The sequence below is a fragment of the Oncorhynchus masou genome, chromosome 19 (assembly GCF_036934945.1).
Source record: "Oncorhynchus masou masou isolate Uvic2021 chromosome 19, UVic_Omas_1.1, whole genome shotgun sequence".
Classification (NCBI taxonomy): domain Eukaryota; kingdom Metazoa; phylum Chordata; class Actinopteri; order Salmoniformes; family Salmonidae; genus Oncorhynchus; species Oncorhynchus masou.
This window is the reverse complement of record NC_088230.1, coordinates 28,717,286-28,739,744: the sequence shown is the minus strand read 5'-3', so window position 1 is coordinate 28,739,744 and position 22,459 is coordinate 28,717,286. Positions and strand designations below refer to the sequence as shown.

General features: G+C 43.1%; 1 protein-coding gene across 5 annotated transcripts in view; it reads left to right on the top strand.

The window, feature by feature from the left end:
• Positions 1 to 4,162, top strand: part of LOC135506117 (probable E3 ubiquitin-protein ligase RNF144A-A) — a 39,516-nt gene extending 35,354 nt beyond the window's left edge. For 4 of the 5 annotated variants that reach the window (XM_064925560.1, XM_064925559.1, XM_064925562.1 and 1 more), the window contains one exon: positions 1,501 to 4,162. In XM_064925560.1, the coding sequence (XP_064781632.1) occupies positions 1,501 to 1,632 (132 nt within the window). In that variant the 3' untranslated portion in view covers positions 1,633 to 4,162. The other variant, XM_064925561.1, reaches the window with a different exon arrangement.
• Positions 4,163 to 22,459: the final 18,297 nt, after the last annotated feature.

Genomic DNA, 22,459 nt, shown 5'->3' with positions numbered 1-22,459 from the left:
AGCAAGGAGGTCTACAAACCTGACTCAGTTACACCAGCTCTGACAGGAGGAATGGGCCAAAATGCACCCAACTTATTGTGGGAAGCTTGTGGAAGACTACCCGAAACGTTAGGCCCACGTTAAACAATTTAAAGGCAATGCTACCAAATACTAATTGGATGTATGCAAACTTCTGACCCACTGGGAATGTGATGAAAGAAATAAAAGCTGAAATAAATAATTATTTCTGCTAATATTCTGACATTTCACATTTTTAAAATAAAGTGATGATCCTAACTGACCTAAGACAATTTTTACTAAGATTAAATGTCAAGAATTGTGAAAAACTGAGTTTAAATGTATTTGGCTAAGGTGAATGTAAACTTCCGACTTCAACTGTATGTAGACCAATCCCCCACCTGCCTGTCCAGTTACAGGTCCTTGTTGTCATACTATCCGCCTGTCACTGTAGAAGGAGGTCTTGGAGGAGGTCTAAGACAACATTGGGACAACAATTGTAAAAAGAAATGTCTGAATGTGTCTGGCCACACTAGTTCATCTGTAGGTCTTATGTAGGTTTAACACCGAACTGCTTCATCAATTATTTTTTTTTACCTTTATTTTACTAGGCAAGTCAGTTAAGAACAAGTGTTGTTGAAAGCTCTTATCTCATTAGACTCAACACTTAACACTACCAACACAATGATTTTTACAACAGCATGTTGCCTGTTTATCATCAAGGACACTAAGTGATGTATATATCTGTATATTCAGTGTCAGAAACCACAGGAGGTTGGTCCCACCTTAGTTGGGGGGCTCGTGGTATTGGCTGTAGCGGAATCGGTGGAATGATATAAAATACATTAAACACACGGTTTCCATGTGTTTGATGTCATTCCATTCACTCCGTTCCAGCCATTATTATGAGCCGTCCTCTCCTAAGAAGCCTCCACTATCAGAAAAACTGTATGTTTGTCAATTCCGTCTGTCACAATGTAGATTTATATTTGAGGAACTACTGCCACCTTGTGGATATTCAATGTACTAATTCATGGGCAAGTGAAAGATTTTAATAATGTTGTGTTGATGCATCATTGTACTACTTACTGTACATCACTTCCCTCCGGTGTCTATGTGATGTCTGGGTTAAAACAAGCACCTCATGAATCCCATGTTACAACTGGTGACGTTAAAAGGGCTTAGATACATTTGGTTGATTGTTAATGTGTGTATGTTGCAAAATCATTCACTTCCACTTGCGCTCTCTCTCTTTCTCGCTCTTGCTCTTTCTCTCTCGCTCTCTCTTGCTCTCTCTCTCTTGCTAGTGTCTCTCTATCGCTCTCTCCCTCGCTCTCTTTCGCTCTCTCTCTCTCTCTTTCTCGCTAGTGTCTCTCTCGCGTGTTCTTGCTCTCTTTCTCGCTCTCTCTCTCTCGCTAGTGGCTCTCTATCGCTCTCTCTTTCTCTCTCTCTCTCTCTCGCTACTGGCTGTCTCTCTCACTCTCGCTCTCTTTCTCTCTCCAGGTGGTGGGGATATTTGCTGGCTTCGGTCTGCTCCTACTGGTGGCTTCTCCCTTCCTCCTCCTAGCCACACCCTTTGTTCTGTGCTGCAAATGTAAATGCAGTAAAGGAGATGACGATCCTCTGCCTACCTAACCAACCCCGCCCTGGACACAGGGTCAGGTCAGCTCACCTGACAGACAGGGGCACCAGGCCTGTTGATGGACTTGGTGTTTGGTTAGTCATCCACTCCTTACAGTGTTTTAATCCCGCACACCAGCCCAGAGGACTCTTAGGGATTGATGGGTTTGTCGCTGGGGCAGCACAGTGCCAGTGGAAGAGGAACATTGACTTTGGGCGGAGCCAGCAAATTGGGTTGTGGGGACACTCTAAACAGTGTAGTTTTGATGTGATGGGTTAAGAAGGACCGGGCCTGCAGAGGCGAGGAGGACAGAACCACCAGTCAGTGTTGGGCTGGGTTGGTTGTTGCTTCAGAGGTCAATCTGGGATTGGTGGTTATAGCTCTGTCTATGTGTGTCAGGTTCAAGGTTAAGGTTATTTGTACAACTGTCTTGGTGCTTGTTTGGGGGACTGCAAATATAATGTAAGTATATTTGGAGGGAGCAGCCTTGGCTATCAGCCACGGAATGAGGAAGTGTCTCCTATAAGGGTAGATACTGTGTCCCAAGTGACATATTCCCTATATAGTGCACTATTTCTGACCAGGACCCATAAGGCTCTGGTTAAAAGTAGTGCACTATTTAGGGAATATGTACTTACCAACCGGTTCTCCCTCTTCAGCTCTTGAGCTTTGTATAAGAACACAAACAATATCAAGGATCTCATCAGAGAAAACCATTTCAGATTATCCGTTTGTATCATGTAAATCTCTGAGGATTCACAACGTCCCTCAAATATATTTTGAACGTTTTGTTTTCTATTATAGACTTGCTCGGAAAGATTTGTCAGATAAAAGATGAGACTATTGTTCAACATAACCTACAGGATGCATGTCTACTATATGCTTGAGGATGTTATATAATCTCCTCAGATTATAATGAGTCAACTTTACAACCATCTTGAATTTACTGCCCGTTCTCCCGAAGAAAAATATGTGTAAATGTGCAATCTTCCTTTGCAACTATTTACCATAGAATAATTTGCTGGAATCGAGAGTAAGTGGTATAACATCGATCTCTCAGTATTTCTATCAACACAGTGGAATAAACAGCATACAGGCCGACCAGATGTAGCAAGCAGGGTTGGAGTCGATTCCATTTCAGTTAAATCAATTCAGGAAGATAAATGAAATTCCAATTTCAATTTTCCTCATTGCTTCTTTATGAGAAATATTTGGAATTGGAAATTCAATTTACTGAATGAAAAGGAATTGACCCCAACCCTGGTCGCAAGTGCTAATGTCCACTGAACAACCCATTCTGTAGCAGCTCAACCTACTTCTGTTATATTTACTAGCAGTGAAACCCCTTTTCCCTTTAATGAGTTAAACTAACCATCTTATATTAGACAAAGCACTTGAGTTGTCTTTCTAATCTACTTTGATATGAGTGTGATTGATTCACACTCCCTTTTTACCAAAATGCTCTTATTTGATATTGTTATTTATCCTACAATTTGTCACATGTCCTACTAGCATTCTCCTGTTACACTCCACACCAATTATGTTGAGAAAGACTTCATTGCTTGCGTGTTGTATTTTTGTGGATAGAAAAATATCAGAATAGTAGCTTTACTTAAAAGAATTCTGTGACACAATGACAATGGTGTACATTCTGGGTTTTAAAAGTGTACAAGTATTCTATCACTTAGTTTTTTGTGTACGGATATAATCTCATCCCCACGTTCAAGCGCTATGACAGAGCGAGAGCCAGCAAGTGGACTAGTTTAATATGGATGTATTTCCATTATATGATTTAGGATTTTTAAATGTTCTTCTTAATTGATCATTTCACGGTATTCTGTCACAAAACCTGACCAATTGAGTCAGACTCCAAATATGGGCTCAACACATCCTGGTCCAGTTTTATAGCAGCAATTGGGTCAATACAGCAGGACACATCTGAGAAATGAGGAGGTGTGTGTGTTAGGGGCGGGATCAGGCTAATAGGCTTATTTATAATTGGTGGTCAAGTTTTTGGAGTCAAATGTAGCCAAAATTATCCTTTAAGATGTCTAGGTCAGGACCACTTGTAGTGTGTGTTCACTTACATTTTAACTTCTTAATTTTGTTGTATTTAGGGGGTTTTATGTTTAAAGAATATTGCATTGCACTCAACTAATTATATTTAAACTGTATGAAGAACATATTTTTTACTGTAGCATTTCTGCACATGAGTTCTGTTATGTTAAATGAATACTTGGGGATTTTGGCAATGAGGCCCTTCATCTACTTCCCCAGAGTCAGATAAACTTGGGAATAGTATTTTTATGTCTCTGTGTGCAGTTTGAAGGATGTTGCTATCTAGCGCTAGCGCAATTGCCAACTAGCCTTAACACCATGTATGCTAACAGATACCATAGACTCCCAGTCATTGCGCTAACGCTAGTTAGCATTGCCAAAATCCCCAAATATCCATTTAAGTTCTTGTTCAGATGTTTACATACTGTACATTTGTTTGTAACACCACATACTTTAAATAAAAAGCACATTTAGCTTGTTCTGGTAGCAGGTATTCTTGGTTATGTGCTTTGAGTAAATGGAATCAAATTAAATCAAATTTTACCTGTCACTTGCCCGAATGCAACAGGTGTTGACTTTACTGTGAAATGCTTATTTACGAGCCATTTTCCAACAATGCAGAGTTTTAAAAAAGAATATTAAATTGCTAAATAAAAAAGGTAAATAGTAATAAAGTAACATTTTTTTTTAATAGGCAAGTCAGTTAAGAACAAATTCTTATTTTCAATGCCTAGGAACAGTGGGTTAACTGCCTGTTCAGGGGCAGAATGACAGATTTGTACCTTGTCAGCTCAGGGATTTGAACTTGCAACCTTTTGGTTACTAGTCCAACGCGCTAACCACTAGGCTACCCTGCCGCCCTTAAAGCAGGTATTAAAACCTATTAACGAGGTTATATACAAGGAGTACCGGTAATGAGTCAATGTGCAAGGGTACCAGGTATAATATGTAGGTAGGGGTGAAAGTGACTAGTCAATCAGGATAGAATATAAACAGAATTGCAGGGGGAGTATATGGGCCTCCTTTCAGACCCTGGAGAGGAACAGAAAAATGCAGCAATAAAGAATCAAGCACATCATCAATCAATTTGTTATACGTCAATCTTGTGCAAGGCGTCTTGCACATCACTAGTAGAAAGTTGTTGAAATGAAAAGAAAGAACTGCAGAGGGAAAGGAAAATCAGATGTTTCAATGCAGTACTCTGTACTATCATCAATAGAGTGGAGTAGCGCAATATACAGTGGGACTACAAGTACTGTACAGTTAGACTATATTATTCAAACGTTATGGTAACATAGATGTTTTAATACCTGCTTTATGAAAACCACAATGTCACCACTCTAATAAGTAAACTATTACCGTTTATCCCTGAGAAATAACCACATTGAAAACTCAGTACACAAACATACTGGCATCCTCTGCCCCTCTACAGTTAATCATTTGAAGAGCAGACCTAACACACTCTGGAACTCTTGACACGAACAGGCTCCCCCAGCCCAAGACGGGGTGGCGGGACCTCAACATCTGCTGTGTGTGGTCTAATCCGAGCATCTAGTTCTGTGTCCCTGGACCACGCATGGTCTGGCACGGGGACCCGCAGGGGCAGGTGGGCAGCTGCCTCCCACGGCAACAGTTCAACACCAAACCTAATCAATTCATGTGCCTCTCCACCAACTACCTCGGCCATCTGTCCGGACCTGAACTACACACCACACAGGAACACAGCAGCGCTACGATGTTCACTCCAGTGCACACAGAACGACAGAACTCACGATCAGAGGCTAGATCCCATGTTGTTATCTAACTAGAGATGTTGAAGACAATGCTGGTACAAAGGAGTGGTGTGTTTACTGACTCTTTGTTTCAATCTACTGAGTGAAATATTGAGGTTGGGAGTAGGGAGCTGAAATACTGTTTTACAGCCACAAGAGGGCATCCTTAGTTTGGATTTCGTTATGTAACCACTGCATCTAACAATGTGCCCAATTGCTCACATGGTACATTAACTGTTTCTTGTTTACTTTCTGTTTTTCACTAAAATCCCACTCAGAGAATATCTCTCCCTTTTATTCTTCCATCCATGTGCAGAATATCCTCCAACCAAAACCTTCACACCATTCACAGCAGAACAGCAGGAGTGAGCAGAGAGCTGGAACTGAGGGACTTCATATCCCCAGGTGAGCTGTGGGAGCCTCTGGTCAGCCTACCATTACAACCCTCCCTGGCTTGGCCTGAGTTCAAGCAGCCAGAGGTACAATTTGGCCATTGACTGTCATAGACTCTGACAAGCACATGTGCGAGAGGGGGAGGGGAGGGGGGTTACAAAGTGAACATGGATCAAAGCAGAGCATTTTATCTCCATTAAGGAGCCCCTCACTACATTTTGTATTCTGCCAATCTGTTGAACCAGCCGGATTAGAAAACCTGGGTGGGCAGAGATGGAGGCAGTGTTTGGTCTTAAGGAACTGTGACAGAATGATACCTACTAAACAACACTAAACACATACTAAACACATACTTAACAACACTAAATGCATACTACACATCACTAAACACACACTAAACAACACTAAACACATACTAAACAACACTAAAAACATACTAAACAACACTAAACGTATACTAACAACACTAAACACATACTACACACATACTAAACACATACTAAACAACACTAAAGAACACTAAACACACTAAACAAAACTAAACAACACTAAACACATACTAAACAATATTAAACAACACTAAACACATACTAAACAACACTAAGCACATAATAAACACATACTAAACAACATTAAAAACATACTAAACACATACTTAACACATACTTAACACATACTAAACAACACTAAACAACACTAAACATATACTAAACACATACTTAACACATACTAAACAACACTAAATACATACTAAACAACACTAAACAACACTAAACAACACTAAACAACACTAAACACATACTAAACAATATTAAACAACACTAAACACATACTAAACAACACTAAGCACATAATAAACACATAATAAACACATACTAAACAACATTAAAAACATACTAAACACATACTTAACACATACTAAACAACACTAAACAACACTAAACATATACTAAACACATACTTAACACATACTAAACAACACTAAATACATACTAAACATCACTAAACAACACTAAACACATACTTAACACATACTAAACAACACTAAACATATACTAAACACATACTTAACACATACTAAACAACACTAAATACATACTAAACAACACTAAACAACACTAAACACATACTTAACACATACTAAACAACACTAAACAACACTAAACACACTAAACAACACTAAACACATACTAAACAATATTAAACAACACTAAACACATACTAAACAACACTAAGCACATAATAAACACATAATAAACACATACTAAACAACACTAAAAACATACTAAACACATACTTAACACATACTAAACAACACTAAATACATGCTAAACAACACTAAACAACACTAAACACATACTTAACACATACTAAACAACACTAAACATATACTAAACACATACTTAACACATACTAAACAACACTAAATACATACTAAACAACACTAAACACATACTTAACACATACTAAACAACACTAAACACATACTAAACACATACTTAACACATACTAAACAACACTAAACATAAACTAAACACATACTTAACACATACTAAACAATACTAAATACATACTAAACAACACTAAACACATACTAAACAACACCAAACACATACTTAACACATACTTAACACATACTAAACAACACTAAACACATACTTAACAAATACTTAACACATACTTAACACGTACTTAACACATACTAAACAATACTAAACACATACTTAACATGTACTTAACACATACTAAACAATACTACACACATACTAAACACAAACTTAACACATACTGAACAACACTAAACACACACTAAACACACACTTAACACATACTAAACAACACAATGCATACTACACAACACTAAACACATACTAAACAACACTAAACAACACTAAACAGATAATAAACAATATCAAACAACACTAAACACATACTAAACAACACTAAACAACACTAAACACATATTAAACACATACTAAACAACACTAAACACATTCTTAACACTAAACACATACTAAACAACTCTAAACAACACTAAACACATACTAAACAACACTAAACACATACTAAACAACACTAAACCACACTAAACACATACTAAACAACACTAAACCACACTAAACACATACTAAACAACACTAAACCACACTAAACACATACTTAACAACACTAAACAACACTAAACACACTAAACAACACTAAACAACACTAAACACATACTAAACAATATTAAACAACACTAAGCACATAATAAACACATACTAAACAACACTAAACAACACTAAACATATACTAAACACATACTTAACACATACTAAACAACACTAAATACATACTAAACAACACTAAACAACACTAAACACATACTTAACACATACTAAACAACACTAAACAACACTAAACATATACTAAACACATACTTACACATACTAAACAACACTAAATACATACTAAACAACACTAAACAACACTAAATACATACTAAACAACACTAAACAACACTAAACACATACTTAACACATACTAAACAACACTAAACAACACTAAACACACTAAACAACACTAAACAACACTAAACACATACTAAACAATATTAAACAACACTAAACACATACTAAACAACACTAAGCACATAATAAACACATAATAAACACATACTAAACAACACTAAAAACATAATAAACACATACTTAACACATACTAAACAACACTAAACAACACTAAACATATACTAAACACATACTTAACACATACTAAACAACACTAAATACATACTAAACAACACTAAACACATACTTAACACATACTAAACAACACTAAACAACACTAAACATATACTAAACACATACTTAACACATACTAAACAACACTAAATACATACTAAACAACACTAAACAACACTAAACACATACTTAACACATACTAAACAACACTAAATACATACTACACAACACTAAACACATACTTAACACATACTAAACAACACTAAACACATACTAAACGCATACTTAACACATACTAAACAACACTAAACATAAACTAAAGACATACTAAACACATACCAAACAACACTAAATACATACTAAACAACACTAAACACATACTAAAAAGCACTAAACACATACTAAACAACACCAAACACATACTAAACACATACTTAACACATACTAAACAACACTAAACATATACTAAACACATACTTAACACATACTAAACAACACTAAATACATACTAAACAACACTAAACAACACTAAACACATACTTAACACATACTAAACAACACTAAACACATACTAAACACATACTTAACACATACTAAACAACACTAAACATAAACTAAACACATACTTAACACATACTAAACAACACCAAATACATACTAAACAACACTAAACACATACTTAACACGTACTTAACACATACTAAACAATACTAAACACATACTTAACATGTACTTAACCCATACTAAACAATACTACACACATACTAAACACATACTTAACACATACTAAACAACACTAAACACACACTAAACACACACTTAACACATACTAAACAACACTAAATGCATACTACACAACACTAAACACATACTAAACAACACTAAACAACACTAAACAGATAATAAACAATATCAAACAACACTAAAAACATACTAAACAACACTAAACAACACTAAACAACACTAAACACATATTAAACACGTACTAAACAACACTAAACACATTCTTAACAATAAACACATACTAAACACATACTAAACAACACTAAACAACACTAAACACATACTAAACAACACTAAACACATACTAAACAACACTAAACCACACTAAACACATACTAAACAACACTAAACCACACTAAACACATACTAAACAACACTAAACCACACTAAACACATACTTAACACATACTAAACAACACTAAACACATACTTAACACATACTAAACAACACTAAACATAAACTAAACACATACTTAACACATACTAAACAACACTAAATACATACTAAACAACACTAAACACATACTAAAAAGCACTAAACACATACTAAACAACACTAAACATATACTAAACACATACTTAACACATACTAAACAACACTAAATACATACTAAACAACACTAAACAACACTAAACAACACTAAACACAAACTAAACAACACTAAACACATACTAAAAAGCACTAAACACATACTAAACAACACTAAACACATACTTAACACATACTTAACACATACTAAACAATAATAAACACATACTTAACACGTACTTAACACGTACTTAACACGTACTTAACACGTACTTAACACGTACTTAACACATACTAAACAATACTAAACACATACTAAACAACACTAAACCACACTAAGCACATACTAAACAACACTAAACAACACTAAACAACACTAAACACATACTAAACAACACTAAACAACACTAAACACATACTAAACAACACTAAACCACACTAAACACATACTAAACAATACATAAGTAAAGACTTTGATAACTGATGTGGAAGTGGTTCTTTAGTACCATGTCAGCCTTTAGATGTAGTTATGTAATACTGATTAAATGATATTTTGTCAATTAAATGACCTTAAATGATCCAGTAAGCTATGCAAAATGGCGATCCTGCAATGTGCAGCCCCGCAATTATATATTTGGAGCAAGCACGCTGGATTGAGATTTTGCGTAGCTAATTGTATTCTTGCGTTGTGTACATAAGATGTAAATTAGGCTTAACAAATGCATGTAAAGCTAGCCTGTTTCCTTATTGTCCTTTTTGTCAATCATGTATAACCAAACAGATAGGCAGTCTAACCTGTGTTGAAAAGCTCTCTGGGAAGCAGGTATCTTCTTTGTTCATACATTTTGTTATTTTGAATGACTCAGTGTATAGTGTTCAGTGTTGCAGTCAACCACTCTTACCTACTCACTGTGTGGCAGCCACCATTCAGACTGCTGGTGGAGGCAGGTGCTGGTCATTCTGTCAGAGCCATGGCTTCGCTCTCCTCAGAGCCCTAGTGACACAATGCAGCCTCCCCCAGTCTCTCCCAGTCTCCCCCAGTCTCTCCCAGCCTGCCCCTAGCTTCACCCAGCCTCCCCCAGTCTCCCCCAGCCTCCCCCAGCCTCCCCCAGTCTCTCCCAGTCTCCCCCAGTCTCCCCCAGTCTCCCCCAGTCTCTCCCAGTCTCCCCCAGTCTCTCCCAGTCTCCCCCAGTCTCCCCCAGTCTCCCCCAGTCTCTTCCAGTCTCCCCCAGTCTCTCCCAGTCTCCCCCAGTCTCTCCCAGTCTCTCTGAGTCTCCCCCAGTCTCTCCCAGTCTCCCCCAGTCTCTCCCAGTCTCCCCCAGTCTCTCCCAGTCTCCCCCAGTCTCTTCCAGTCTCCCCCAGTCTCTTCCAGTCTCCCCAGTCTCTCCCAGTCTCCCCCAGTCTCTCCCAGTCTCTCTGAGTCTCCCCAGTCTCCCCCAGTCTCCCCCAGTCTCCCCCAGTCTCTCCCAGTCTCCCCCAGTCTCTCCCAGTCTCTCTGAGTCTCCCCCAGTCTCTCCCAGTCTCCCCCAGTCTCTACCTGCCTGCCCCTATCTTCACCCAGCCTCTCCCAGCCTCCCCCAGTCTCTCCCAGCCTCACCCAGTCTCTCCCAGTCTCCCCCAGTCTCCCCCAGTCTCCCCCAGTCTCCCCCAGTCTCTCCCAGTCTCTCTGAGTCTCCCCCAGTCTCTCCCAGTCTCCCCCAGTCTCTTCCAGTCTCCCCCAGTCTCTCCCAGCCTCCCCCAGTCTCCCCCAGTCTCTTCCAGTCTCCCCCAGTCTCTTCCAGTCTCTTCCAGTCTCTCCCAGTCTCCCCCAGTCTCTCCCAGCCTCACCCAGTCTCTCCCAGTCTCCCCCAGTCTCCCCCAGTCTCCCCCAGTCTCTCCCAGTCTCTCTGAGTCTCCCCCAGTCTCTCCCAGCCTCCCCCAGTCTCCCCCAGTCTCTTCCAGTCTCCCCCAGTCTCTCCCAGTCTCCCCCAGTCTCTCCCAGCCTCACCCAGTCTCTCCCAGTCTCACCCAGTCTCCCCAGTCTCTCCCAGCCTCCCCCAGTCTCCCCAGTCTCTTCCAGTCTCCCCAGTCTCTCCCAGTCTCCCCCAGTCTCTTCCAGTCTCCCCCAGTCTCTCCCAGTCTCCCCCAGTCTCTTCCAGTCTCCCCAGTCTCTCCCAGTCTCCCCCAGCCTCCCCCAGTCTCCCCCAGTCTCTTCCAGTCTCTCCCAGCCTCCCCCAGTCTCCCCCAGTCTCTCCCAGTCTCCCCCAGTCTCTTCCAGTCTCCCCCAGTCTCCCCCAGTCTCTCCCAGTCTCCCCCAGTCTCCCCCAGTCTCTCCCAGTCTCCCCCAGCCTCCCCCAGTCTCCCCCAGTCTCTTCCAGTCTCTCCCAGCCTCCCCCAGTCTCCCCCAGTCTCTTCCAGTCTCCCCCAGTCTCTCCCAGTCTCTTCCAGTCTCTCCCAGCCTCCCCCAGTCTCCCCCAGTCTCTTCCAGTCTCCCCCAGTCTCTTCCAGTCTCCCCCAGTCTCTCCCAGCCTCACCCAGTCTCTCCCAGTCTCCCCCAGTCTCTTCCAGTCTCCCCCAGTCTCTTCCAGTCTCCCCCAGTCTCTTCCAGCCTCCCCCAGCCTCCCCAGTCTCTCCCAGTCTCCCCAGTCTCCCCCAGTCTCCCCCAGTCTCTCCCAGTCTCCCCCAGTCTCTCCCAGTCTCCCCCAGTCTCCCCCAGTCTCCCCCAGTCTCTTCCAGTCTCCCCCAGTCTCTCCCAGTCTCCCCCAGTCTCTCCCAGTCTCTCTGAGTCTCCCCCAGTCTCTCCCAGTCTCCCCCAGTCTCTCCCAGTCTCCCCCAGTCTCTCCCAGTCTCCCCCAGTCTCTTCCAGTCTCCCCCAGTCTCTTCCAGTCTCCCCCAGTCTCCCCCAGTCTCCCCCAGTCTCCCCAGTCTCTCCCAGTCTCCCCCAGTCTCTCCCAGTCTCCCCAGTCTCCCCCAGTCTCCCCCAGTCTCTTCCAGTCTCCCCCAGTCTCTCCCAGTCTCCCCCAGTCTCTCCCAGTCTCTCTGAGTCTCCCCCAGTCTCTCCCAGTCTCCCCAGTCTCTCCCAGTCTCCCCCAGTCTCTCCCAGTCTCCCCAGTCTCTTCCAGTCTCCCCCAGTCTCTTCCAGTCTCCCCCAGTCTCTCCCAGTCTCCCCCAGTCTCTCCCAGTCTCTCTGAGTCTCCCCCAGTCTCCCCCAGTCTCCCCCAGTCTCCCCCAGTCTCCCCCAGTCTCCCCCAGTCTCTCCCAGTCTCCCCCAGTCTCTCCCAGTCTCTCTGAGTCTCCCCCAGTCTCTCCCAGTCTCCCCCAGTCTCTCCCAGTCTCCCCCAGTCTCTACCTGCCTGCCCCTATCTTCACCCAGCCTCTCCCAGCCTCCCCCAGTCTCTCCCAGCCTCACCCAGTCTCTCCCAGTCTCCCCCAGTCTCCCCCAGTCTCCCCCAGTCTCCCCCAGTCTCTCCCAGTCTCTCTGAGTCTCCCCCAGTCTCTCCCAGTCTCCCCCAGTCTCTTCCAGTCTCCCCAGTCTCTCCCAGCCTCCCCCAGTCTCCCCCAGTCTCCCCCAGTCTCTTCCAGTCTCCCCCAGTCTCTTCCAGTCTCTTCCAGTCTCTCCCAGTCTCCCCCAGTCTCTCCCAGCCTCACCCAGTCTCTCCCAGTCTCCCCCAGTCTCCCCCAGTCTCCCCCAGTCTCTCCCAGTCTCTCTGAGTCTCCCCCAGTCTCTCCCAGCCTCCCCCAGTCTCCCCCAGTCTCTTCCAGTCTCCCCCAGTCTCTCCCAGTCTCCCCCAGTCTCTCCCAGCCTCACCCAGTCTCTCCCAGTCTCACCCAGTCTCCCCCAGTCTCTCCCAGCCTCCCCCAGTCTCCCCCAGTCTCTTCCAGTCTCCCCCAGTCTCTTCCAGTCTCCCCCAGTCTCTCCCAGTCTCCCCCAGTCTCTTCCAGTCTCCCCCAGTCTCTCCCAGTCTCCCCCAGTCTCTTCCAGTCTCCCCCAGTCTCTCCCAGTCTCCCCCAGCCTCCCCCAGTCTCCCCCAGTCTCTTCCAGTCTCTCCCAGCCTCCCCAGTCTCCCCAGTCTCTCCCAGTCTCCCCCAGTCTCTTCCAGTCTCCCCCAGTCTCCCCCAGTCTCTCCCAGTCTCCCCCAGTCTCCCCCAGTCTCTCCCAGTCTCCCCCAGCCTCCCCCAGTCTCCCCCAGTCTCTTCCAGTCTCTCCCAGCCTCCCCCAGTCTCCCCAGTCTCTTCCAGTCTCCCCCAGTCTCTCCCAGTCTCTTCCAGTCTCTCCCAGCCTCCCCCAGTCTCCCCCAGTCTCTTCCAGTCTCCCCCAGTCTCTTCCAGTCTCCCCCAGTCTCTCCCAGCCTCACCCAGTCTCTCCCAGTCTCCCCCAGTCTCTTCCAGTCTCCCCCAGTCTCTTCCAGTCTCCCCCAGTCTCTTCCAGTCTCCCCCAGTCTCTCCCAGCCTCCCCCAGTCTCCCCCAGTCTCCCCCAGTCTCCCCCAGTCTCCCCCAGTCTCTCCCAGTCTCTCTGAGTCTCCCCCAGTCTCTCCCAGTCTCCCCCAGTCTCTTCCAGTCTCCCCCAGTCTCTCCCAGCCTCCCCCAGTCTCCCCCAGTCTCTTCCAGTCTCCCCCAGTCTCCCCCAGTCTCCCCCAGTCTCTTCCAGTCTCCCCCAGTCTCTCCCAGCCTCACCCAGTCTCTCCCAGCCTCCCCAGTCTCCCCCAGTCTCTACCTGCCTGCCCCTATCTTCACCCAGCCTCTCCCAGTCTCCCCCAGTCTCTTCCAGTCTCCCCCAGTCTCTCCCAGCCTCCCCCAGTCTCCCCCAGTCTCTCCCAGCCTCCCCCAGTCTCCCCCAGTCTCTTCCAGTCTCCCCCAGTCTCTCCCAGTCTCCCCCAGTCTCTCCCAGCCTCACCCAGTCTCTCCCAGTCTCACCCAGTCTCCCCCAGTCTCTCCCAGCCTCCCCCAGTCTCCCCCAGTCTCTTCCAGTCTCCCCCAGTCTCTCCCAGTCTCCCCCAGTCTCTTCCAGTCTCCCCAGTCTCTCCCAGTCTCCCCAGTCTCTTCCAGTCTCCCCCAGTCTCTCCCAGTCTCCCCAGCCTCCCCCAGTCTCCCCCAGTCTCTTCCAGTCTCTCCCAGCCTCCCCAGTCTCCCCCAGTCTCTCCCAGTCTCCCCAGTCTCTTCCAGTCTCCCCCAGTCTCCCCAGTCTCTCCCAGTCTCCCCAGTCTCCCCCAGTCTCTCCCAGTCTCCCCCAGCCTCCCCCAGTCTCCCCCAGTCTCTTCCAGTCTCTCCCAGCCTCCCCCAGTCTCCCCAGTCTCTTCCAGTCTCCCCCAGTCTCTCCCAGTCTCTTCCAGTCTCTCCCAGCCTCCCCAGTCTCCCCCAGTCTCTTCCAGTCTCCCCCAGTCTCTTCCAGTCTCCCCCAGTCTCTCCCAGCCTCACCCAGTCTCTCCCAGTCTCCCCCAGTCTCTTCCAGTCTCCCCCAGTCTCTTCCAGTCTCCCCCAGTCTCTTCCAGTCTCCCCCAGTCTCTCCCAGCCTCACCCAGTCTCTCCCAGTCTCCCCAGTCTCCCCCAGTCTCCCCCAGTCTCTCCCAGTCTCTCTGAGTCTCCCCCAGTCTCTCCCAGTCTCCCCCAGTCTCTTCCAGTCTCCCCAGTCTCTCCCAGCCTCCCCAGTCTCCCCCAGTCTCTTCCAGTCTCCCCCAGTCTCCCCCAGTCTCCCCCAGTCTCTTCCAGTCTCCCCCAGTCTCTCCCAGCCTCACCCAGTCTCTCCCAGCCTCCCCAGTCTCCCCCAGTCTCTACCAGCCTGCCCCTATCTTCACCCAGCCTCTCCCAGTCTCCCCAGTCTCTTCCAGTCTCCCCAGTCTCTCCCAGCCTCCCCCAGTCTCCCCCAGTCTCTTCCAGTCTCCCCCAGTCTCTCCCAGTCTCCCCCAGTCTCTCCCAGTCTCCCCCAGTCTCCCCCAGTCTCCCCCAGTCTCTTCCAGTCTCCCCCAGTCTCCCCCAGTCTCCCCCAGCCTCTCCCAGTCTCCCCCAGTCTCTACCTGCCTGCCCCTAGCTTCACCCAGCCTCTCCCAGTCTCCCCCAGTCTCTACCTGCCTGCCCCTATCTTCACCCAGCCTCTCCCAGTCTCCCCAGTCTCTACCTGCCTGCCCCTAGCTTCACCCAGCCTCTCCCAGTCTCCCCCAGTCTCTACCTGCCTGCCCCTATCTTCACCCAGCCTCTCCCAGTCTCCCCCAGTCTCTACCTGCCTGCCCCTATCTTCACCCAGCCTCTCCCAGTCTCCCCCAGTCTCTACCTGCCTGCCCCTATCTTCACCCAGCCTCTCCCAGTCACCCCCAGTCTCTACCTGCCTGCCCCTATCTTCACCCAGCCTCTCCCAGTCTCCCCCAGTCTCTACCTGCCTGCCCCTAGCTTCACCCAGCCTCTGCCAGCCGCCCCCCTGGCAGATGGTACCAGGCTGAGGGTGCTTCTCTTAACCGTAATTACCAGCCAGGCTCCAGATGGAGCCATGCAGCCTCACTGGTCCCTTCATCCGCCATCCTCCCCTCCTTATCTCTTTTTTAACCTCTTTCCGTCATCCCCTCTGCCCATCGCGGGCCTATTTGTGCTGCACCGTGCCTTCCAGCCCACACTGTATGCTTCTGTGCACACTGGCTACAGTATGGCCCCCAACTAATACTTATTCTTGACCGTTGAATATTGTGTAAATATTTCACATCCACCGCACTATTCACTTGGATTTTCCTTCAAAAAACATGATGGCTCTTTTCATTTATTTACAAAGCAATTCTTCACTGTTGAAAATGGGAAATGTTTTAGACGTGTATGACTCTATCCCTACTTGAGCAGCAGCTAACATGAAAGAGTTTGGTTCCTGAGTCCAGCTGTCTCTCCATCTCCTCTGTCTGAATGCCATGCAGGCTGTGACATTCACAGATGGGGACTCAGAAGAGACTCAGAGGAGAGAGAGAGATGCGCTTCTCATCTCTGATGCTGTCTGCTTCAGAGTAACAGAACTGCACAGAACACGGAACACAGACGCAGTGAAGAGCTGAGTATCAAAGACAAAACACCCCATCAATCTGTCAGAGCGAGGAAGTGACATAATGTAATGTAAGTACTTTAATAAAGTTTTTTTTAAAGATTTGTGTCAAGTAAAAATAATTTGATATGCACATGTAAAAAATGTATGTTTGTTTGTCACCAACATCTTCAATACCTTGAGATACGCAACAATAGGCCTATTCTTACTGTAGACTAGTTCCAAAATACAAACTGCTCATGATAAATGAAATCACTCAACATTTGACTTATTTCCTCCTTAACTCTTGCTGCTCTACATAGCAATACCAGATTCAGGTAACAGCAATAGACTGAAGGGGTTGGAGAGGGGGAGTACATGGGTGAGGGGGCGGTGGCCGGGGTGATGGTAGAGGTGACCTTGTTACCATTTCAGGCTGAATTGGCCTGGCTGGTAGGGCTCATACAGCAGCAGGAGGGTTGTGTCCGTGGGGAAAGGCAGACAGATGCTGTCTCTCTCTCTCGCTCCCTGTGGGTGAGATGCACGGTGGAGAATCTGGCCTGAGCAGCTGCCACCCTAATGATGAGCCCTGCTTCTTCTTTACAACCTACACTCAACTACTCAATGCTATGCTACATTCGCTGCACTACATTGCACTACACTACATTACGCTACACTACATAAGGCTACATTACACTACATTAGGCTACACTACATTGCGCTACACTACATTACGCTACACTGCATTAGTCTACACTTTGCTGCACTACGTTACAGTACACTACAATTGGCTACATTACATTACACTACATAACATTACACTACATTATGCTACATTACACTACATAACATTACACTACACTACATTATGCTACATTACACTACATAACATTACACTACACTACATTATGCTACATTACACTACACTACAGTACACTACATTAGGCTACATTACATTACACTACACTATATTACACTACAGTACACTACATTCGGCTACATTACACTACACTACACTACATTATGCTACACTACATTACACTACACTATATTACACTACTGTACACTATATTAGGCTACACTACATTATGCTGCACTGCACTAGATTAGATTACACTACATTAGGCTACATTACATTAGGTTACACTACATTACGCTAGACTACATTATGTTACACTACATTAGGTTACACTACATTATGCTACACTACATTAGGTTACACTACATTATGCTACACTACATTAGGCTTCACTACAATATGTTCCACTACATTATGTTCCACTACACTACACTACATTACACTATATTACAATATAGTACTCTACATTAGGCTACACTACATTACGCTCCACTACATTAGTTTACACTACAATAGGTTACACTACATTATGCTACACTACATTAGATTACACTACATTAAGTTACACTACATTGCGCAACACTACATTAGGCTTCACTTCATTATGCTACACTACATTAGGTTACACTACATTACGCAACACTACATTAGGTTACACTACATTACGCAACACTACATTAGGTTACACTACATTACGCTACACTACATTAGGTTACACTACATTAGGTTACACTACATTAGGTTACACTACATTAGGTTACACTACATTACGCAACACTACATTAGGTTACACTACATTAGGTTACACTACATTAGGTTACACTACATTAGGCTACACTACATTACGCTACACTACATTAGGTTACACTACATTAGGTTACACTACATTAGGCTTCACTACATTACGCTACACTACATTAGGTTACACTACATTAGGTTACACTACATTAGGTTACACTACATTAGGTTACACTACATTACACAACACTACATTAGGTTACACTACATTATGCTACACTACATTAGATTACACTACATTAGATTACACTACATTAGGTTACACTACATTAGGTTACACTACATTAGGTTACACTACATTAGGTTACACTACATTACGCAACACTACATTAGGTTACACTACATTAGGTTACACTACATTACGCAACACTACATTAGGCTTCACTACATTAGGCTTCACTACATTAGGCTTCACTACATTACGCTGCACTACATTACGCTACACTACATTAGGTTACACTACATTAGGTTACACTACATTACGCTACACGATATTACCCTACACTACATTCGCTTACACTACATTAGGTCACACTACATTAGGCTACATTACATTAGGTTACACTTCATTAGGCTTCACTTCATTATGTTACACTACATTAGGCTACACTACAGTAGGCTACACTACATTAGGCTACATTACATTATGTTACACTACATTAGGTTACACTACATTACGCAACACTACATTAGGCTTCACTACATTAGGCTTCACTACATTAGGTTACACTACATTACGCTACACTATATTAGGTTACACTACATTAGGTTACACTACATTACGCTACACGATATTACTCTACACTACATTAGATGACATTACATTAGACTACACTACAGTAGGCTACACTACATTACACTACACTACATTAGGTTACACTACATTTGGTTACACTACATTAGGCTACACTACATTAGGCTACACTACATTAGGTCACACTACATTAGGCTACACTACATTAGGTCACACTACATTAGGCTACATTACATTAGGTTACACTACATTAGGCTACATTACATTAGGTTACACTACATTAAGTTACACTACATTACGCAACACTACATTAGGCTTCACTTCATTATGCTACACTACATTAGGTTACACTACATTAGGCTTCACTACATTAGGCTTCACTACATTAGGCTTCACTACATTACGCTGCACTACATTACGCTACACTACATTAGGTTACACTACATTACGCTACACGATATTACTCTACACTACATTCGGTTACACTACATTAGGTCACACTACATTAGGCTACATTACATTAGGTTACACTACATTAGGCTTCACTTCATTATGTTACACTACATTAGCCTACACTACAGTAGGCTACACTACATTAGGCTACATTACATTAGGTTACACTACATTAGGCTTCACTTCATTATGTTACACTACATTAGGTTACACTACATTACGCAACACTACATTAGGCTTCACTACATTAGGCTTCACTACATTAGGTTACACTACATTACGCTACACTATATTAGGTTACACTACATTAGGTTACACTACATTACGCTACACGATATTACTCTACACTACATTAGATTACATTACATTAGACTACACTACAGTAGGCTACACTACATTACGCTACACTACATTAGGTTACACTACATTAGGTTACACTACATTAGGCTACACTACATTAGGCTACACTACATTAGGTCACACTACATTAGGCTACACTACATTAGGTCACACTACATTAGGCTACATTACATTAGGTTACACTACATTAGGCTACATTACATTAGGTTACACTACATTAGGTTACACTACATTAGGCTACACTACATTAGGTTACACTACATTACGCTACATTACATTAGGTTACACTACATTACGCTACACTACATTATGTTACACTACATTATGTTACACTACATTAGGTTACACTACATTATGCTACACTACATTAGGTTACACTACATTATGCTACACTACATTAGGCTTCACTACATTATGTTCCACTACATTATGTTCCACTACACTACACTACATTACACTATATTACAATATAGTACTCTACATTAGGCTACACTACATTACGCTCCACTACATTAGTTTACACTACAATAGGTTACACTACATTATGCTACACTACATTAGATTACACTACATTAAGTTACACTACATTGCATAACACTACATTAGGCTTCACTTCATTATGCTACACTACATTAGGCTACACTACATTAGGTTACACTACATTACGCAACACTACGTTAGGTTACACTACATTAGGTTACACTACATTACGCTACACTACATTAGGTTACACTACATTAGGTTACACTACATTAGGTTACACTACATTAGGTTACACTACATTACGCAACACTACATTATGCTACACTACATTATGCTACACTACATTAGATTACACTACATTAGATTACACTACATTAGGTTACACTACATTAGGCTTCACTACATTAGGTCACACTACATTAGGCTACATTACATTAGGTTACACTACATTAGGCTACATTACATTAGGTTACACTACATTATGTTACACTACATTAGGTTACACTACATTATGCTACACTACATTAGGTTACACTACATTATGCTACACTACATTAGGCTTCACTACATTATGTTCCACTACATTATGTTCCACTACACTACACTACATTACACTATATTACAATATAGTACTCTACATTAGGCTACACTACATTACGCTCCACTACATTAGTTTACACTACAATAGGTTACACTACATTAGGCTACACTACATTAGGCTACACTACATTAGGTCACACTACATTAGGCTACACTACATTAGGTCACACTACATTAGGCTACATTACATTAGGTTACACTACATTAGGCTACATTACATTAGGTTACACTACATTAGGTTACACTACATTAGGCTACACTACATTAGGTTACACTACATTACGCTACATTACATTAGGTTACACTACATTACGCTACACTACATTATGTTACACTACATTATGTTACACTACATTAGGTTACACTACATTATGCTACACTACATTAGGTTACACTACATTATGCTACACTACATTAGGCTTCACTACATTATGTTCCACTACATTATGTTCCACTACACTACACTACATTACACTATATTACAATATAGTACTCTACATTAGGCTACACTACATTACGCTCCACTACATTAGTTTACACTACAATAGGTTACACTACATTATGCTACACTACATTAGATTACACTACATTAAGTTACACTACATTGCATAACACTACATTAGGCTTCACTTCATTATGCTACACTACATTAGGCTACACTACATTAGGTTACACTACATTACGCAACACTACATTAGGCTTCACTACATTAGGTTACACTACATTACGCTACACTATATTAGGTTACACTACATTAGGTTACACTACATTAGGCTACACTACATTAGGTTACACTACATTACGCTACACTACATTAGGTTACACTACATTACACTACACTACACTAGGTTACACTACATTAGGTTACACTACATTAGGCTACATTACATTAGGTTACACTACATTAGGTTACACTACATTAGGCTACACTACATTAGGTTACACTATATTAGGTTACACTTTGCTATGCTACGTTACAGTACACTACTCATACACGTACATCATATTTTTATTTTATTTTATTAAACATTATTTTAACAGGGAGTCATACTGAGACCAAGGTCTCTTTTACAGATGAGCCCTGATTTATATTAATTACAGAAAATACACACATCAATATAAACACATAATGCAAGAAGAAAGAAAAACACGTTCATAAAAAAGGAACATATTCATCAGTAATACAGTCCTCAATCAGTTTTCTGAATTGTCCTAGAGGCACCAAAACGAACATATTCATCAGTAATACAGTCCTCAATCAGTTTTCTGAATTGTCCTAGAGGCACCAGAACAAACATATTCATC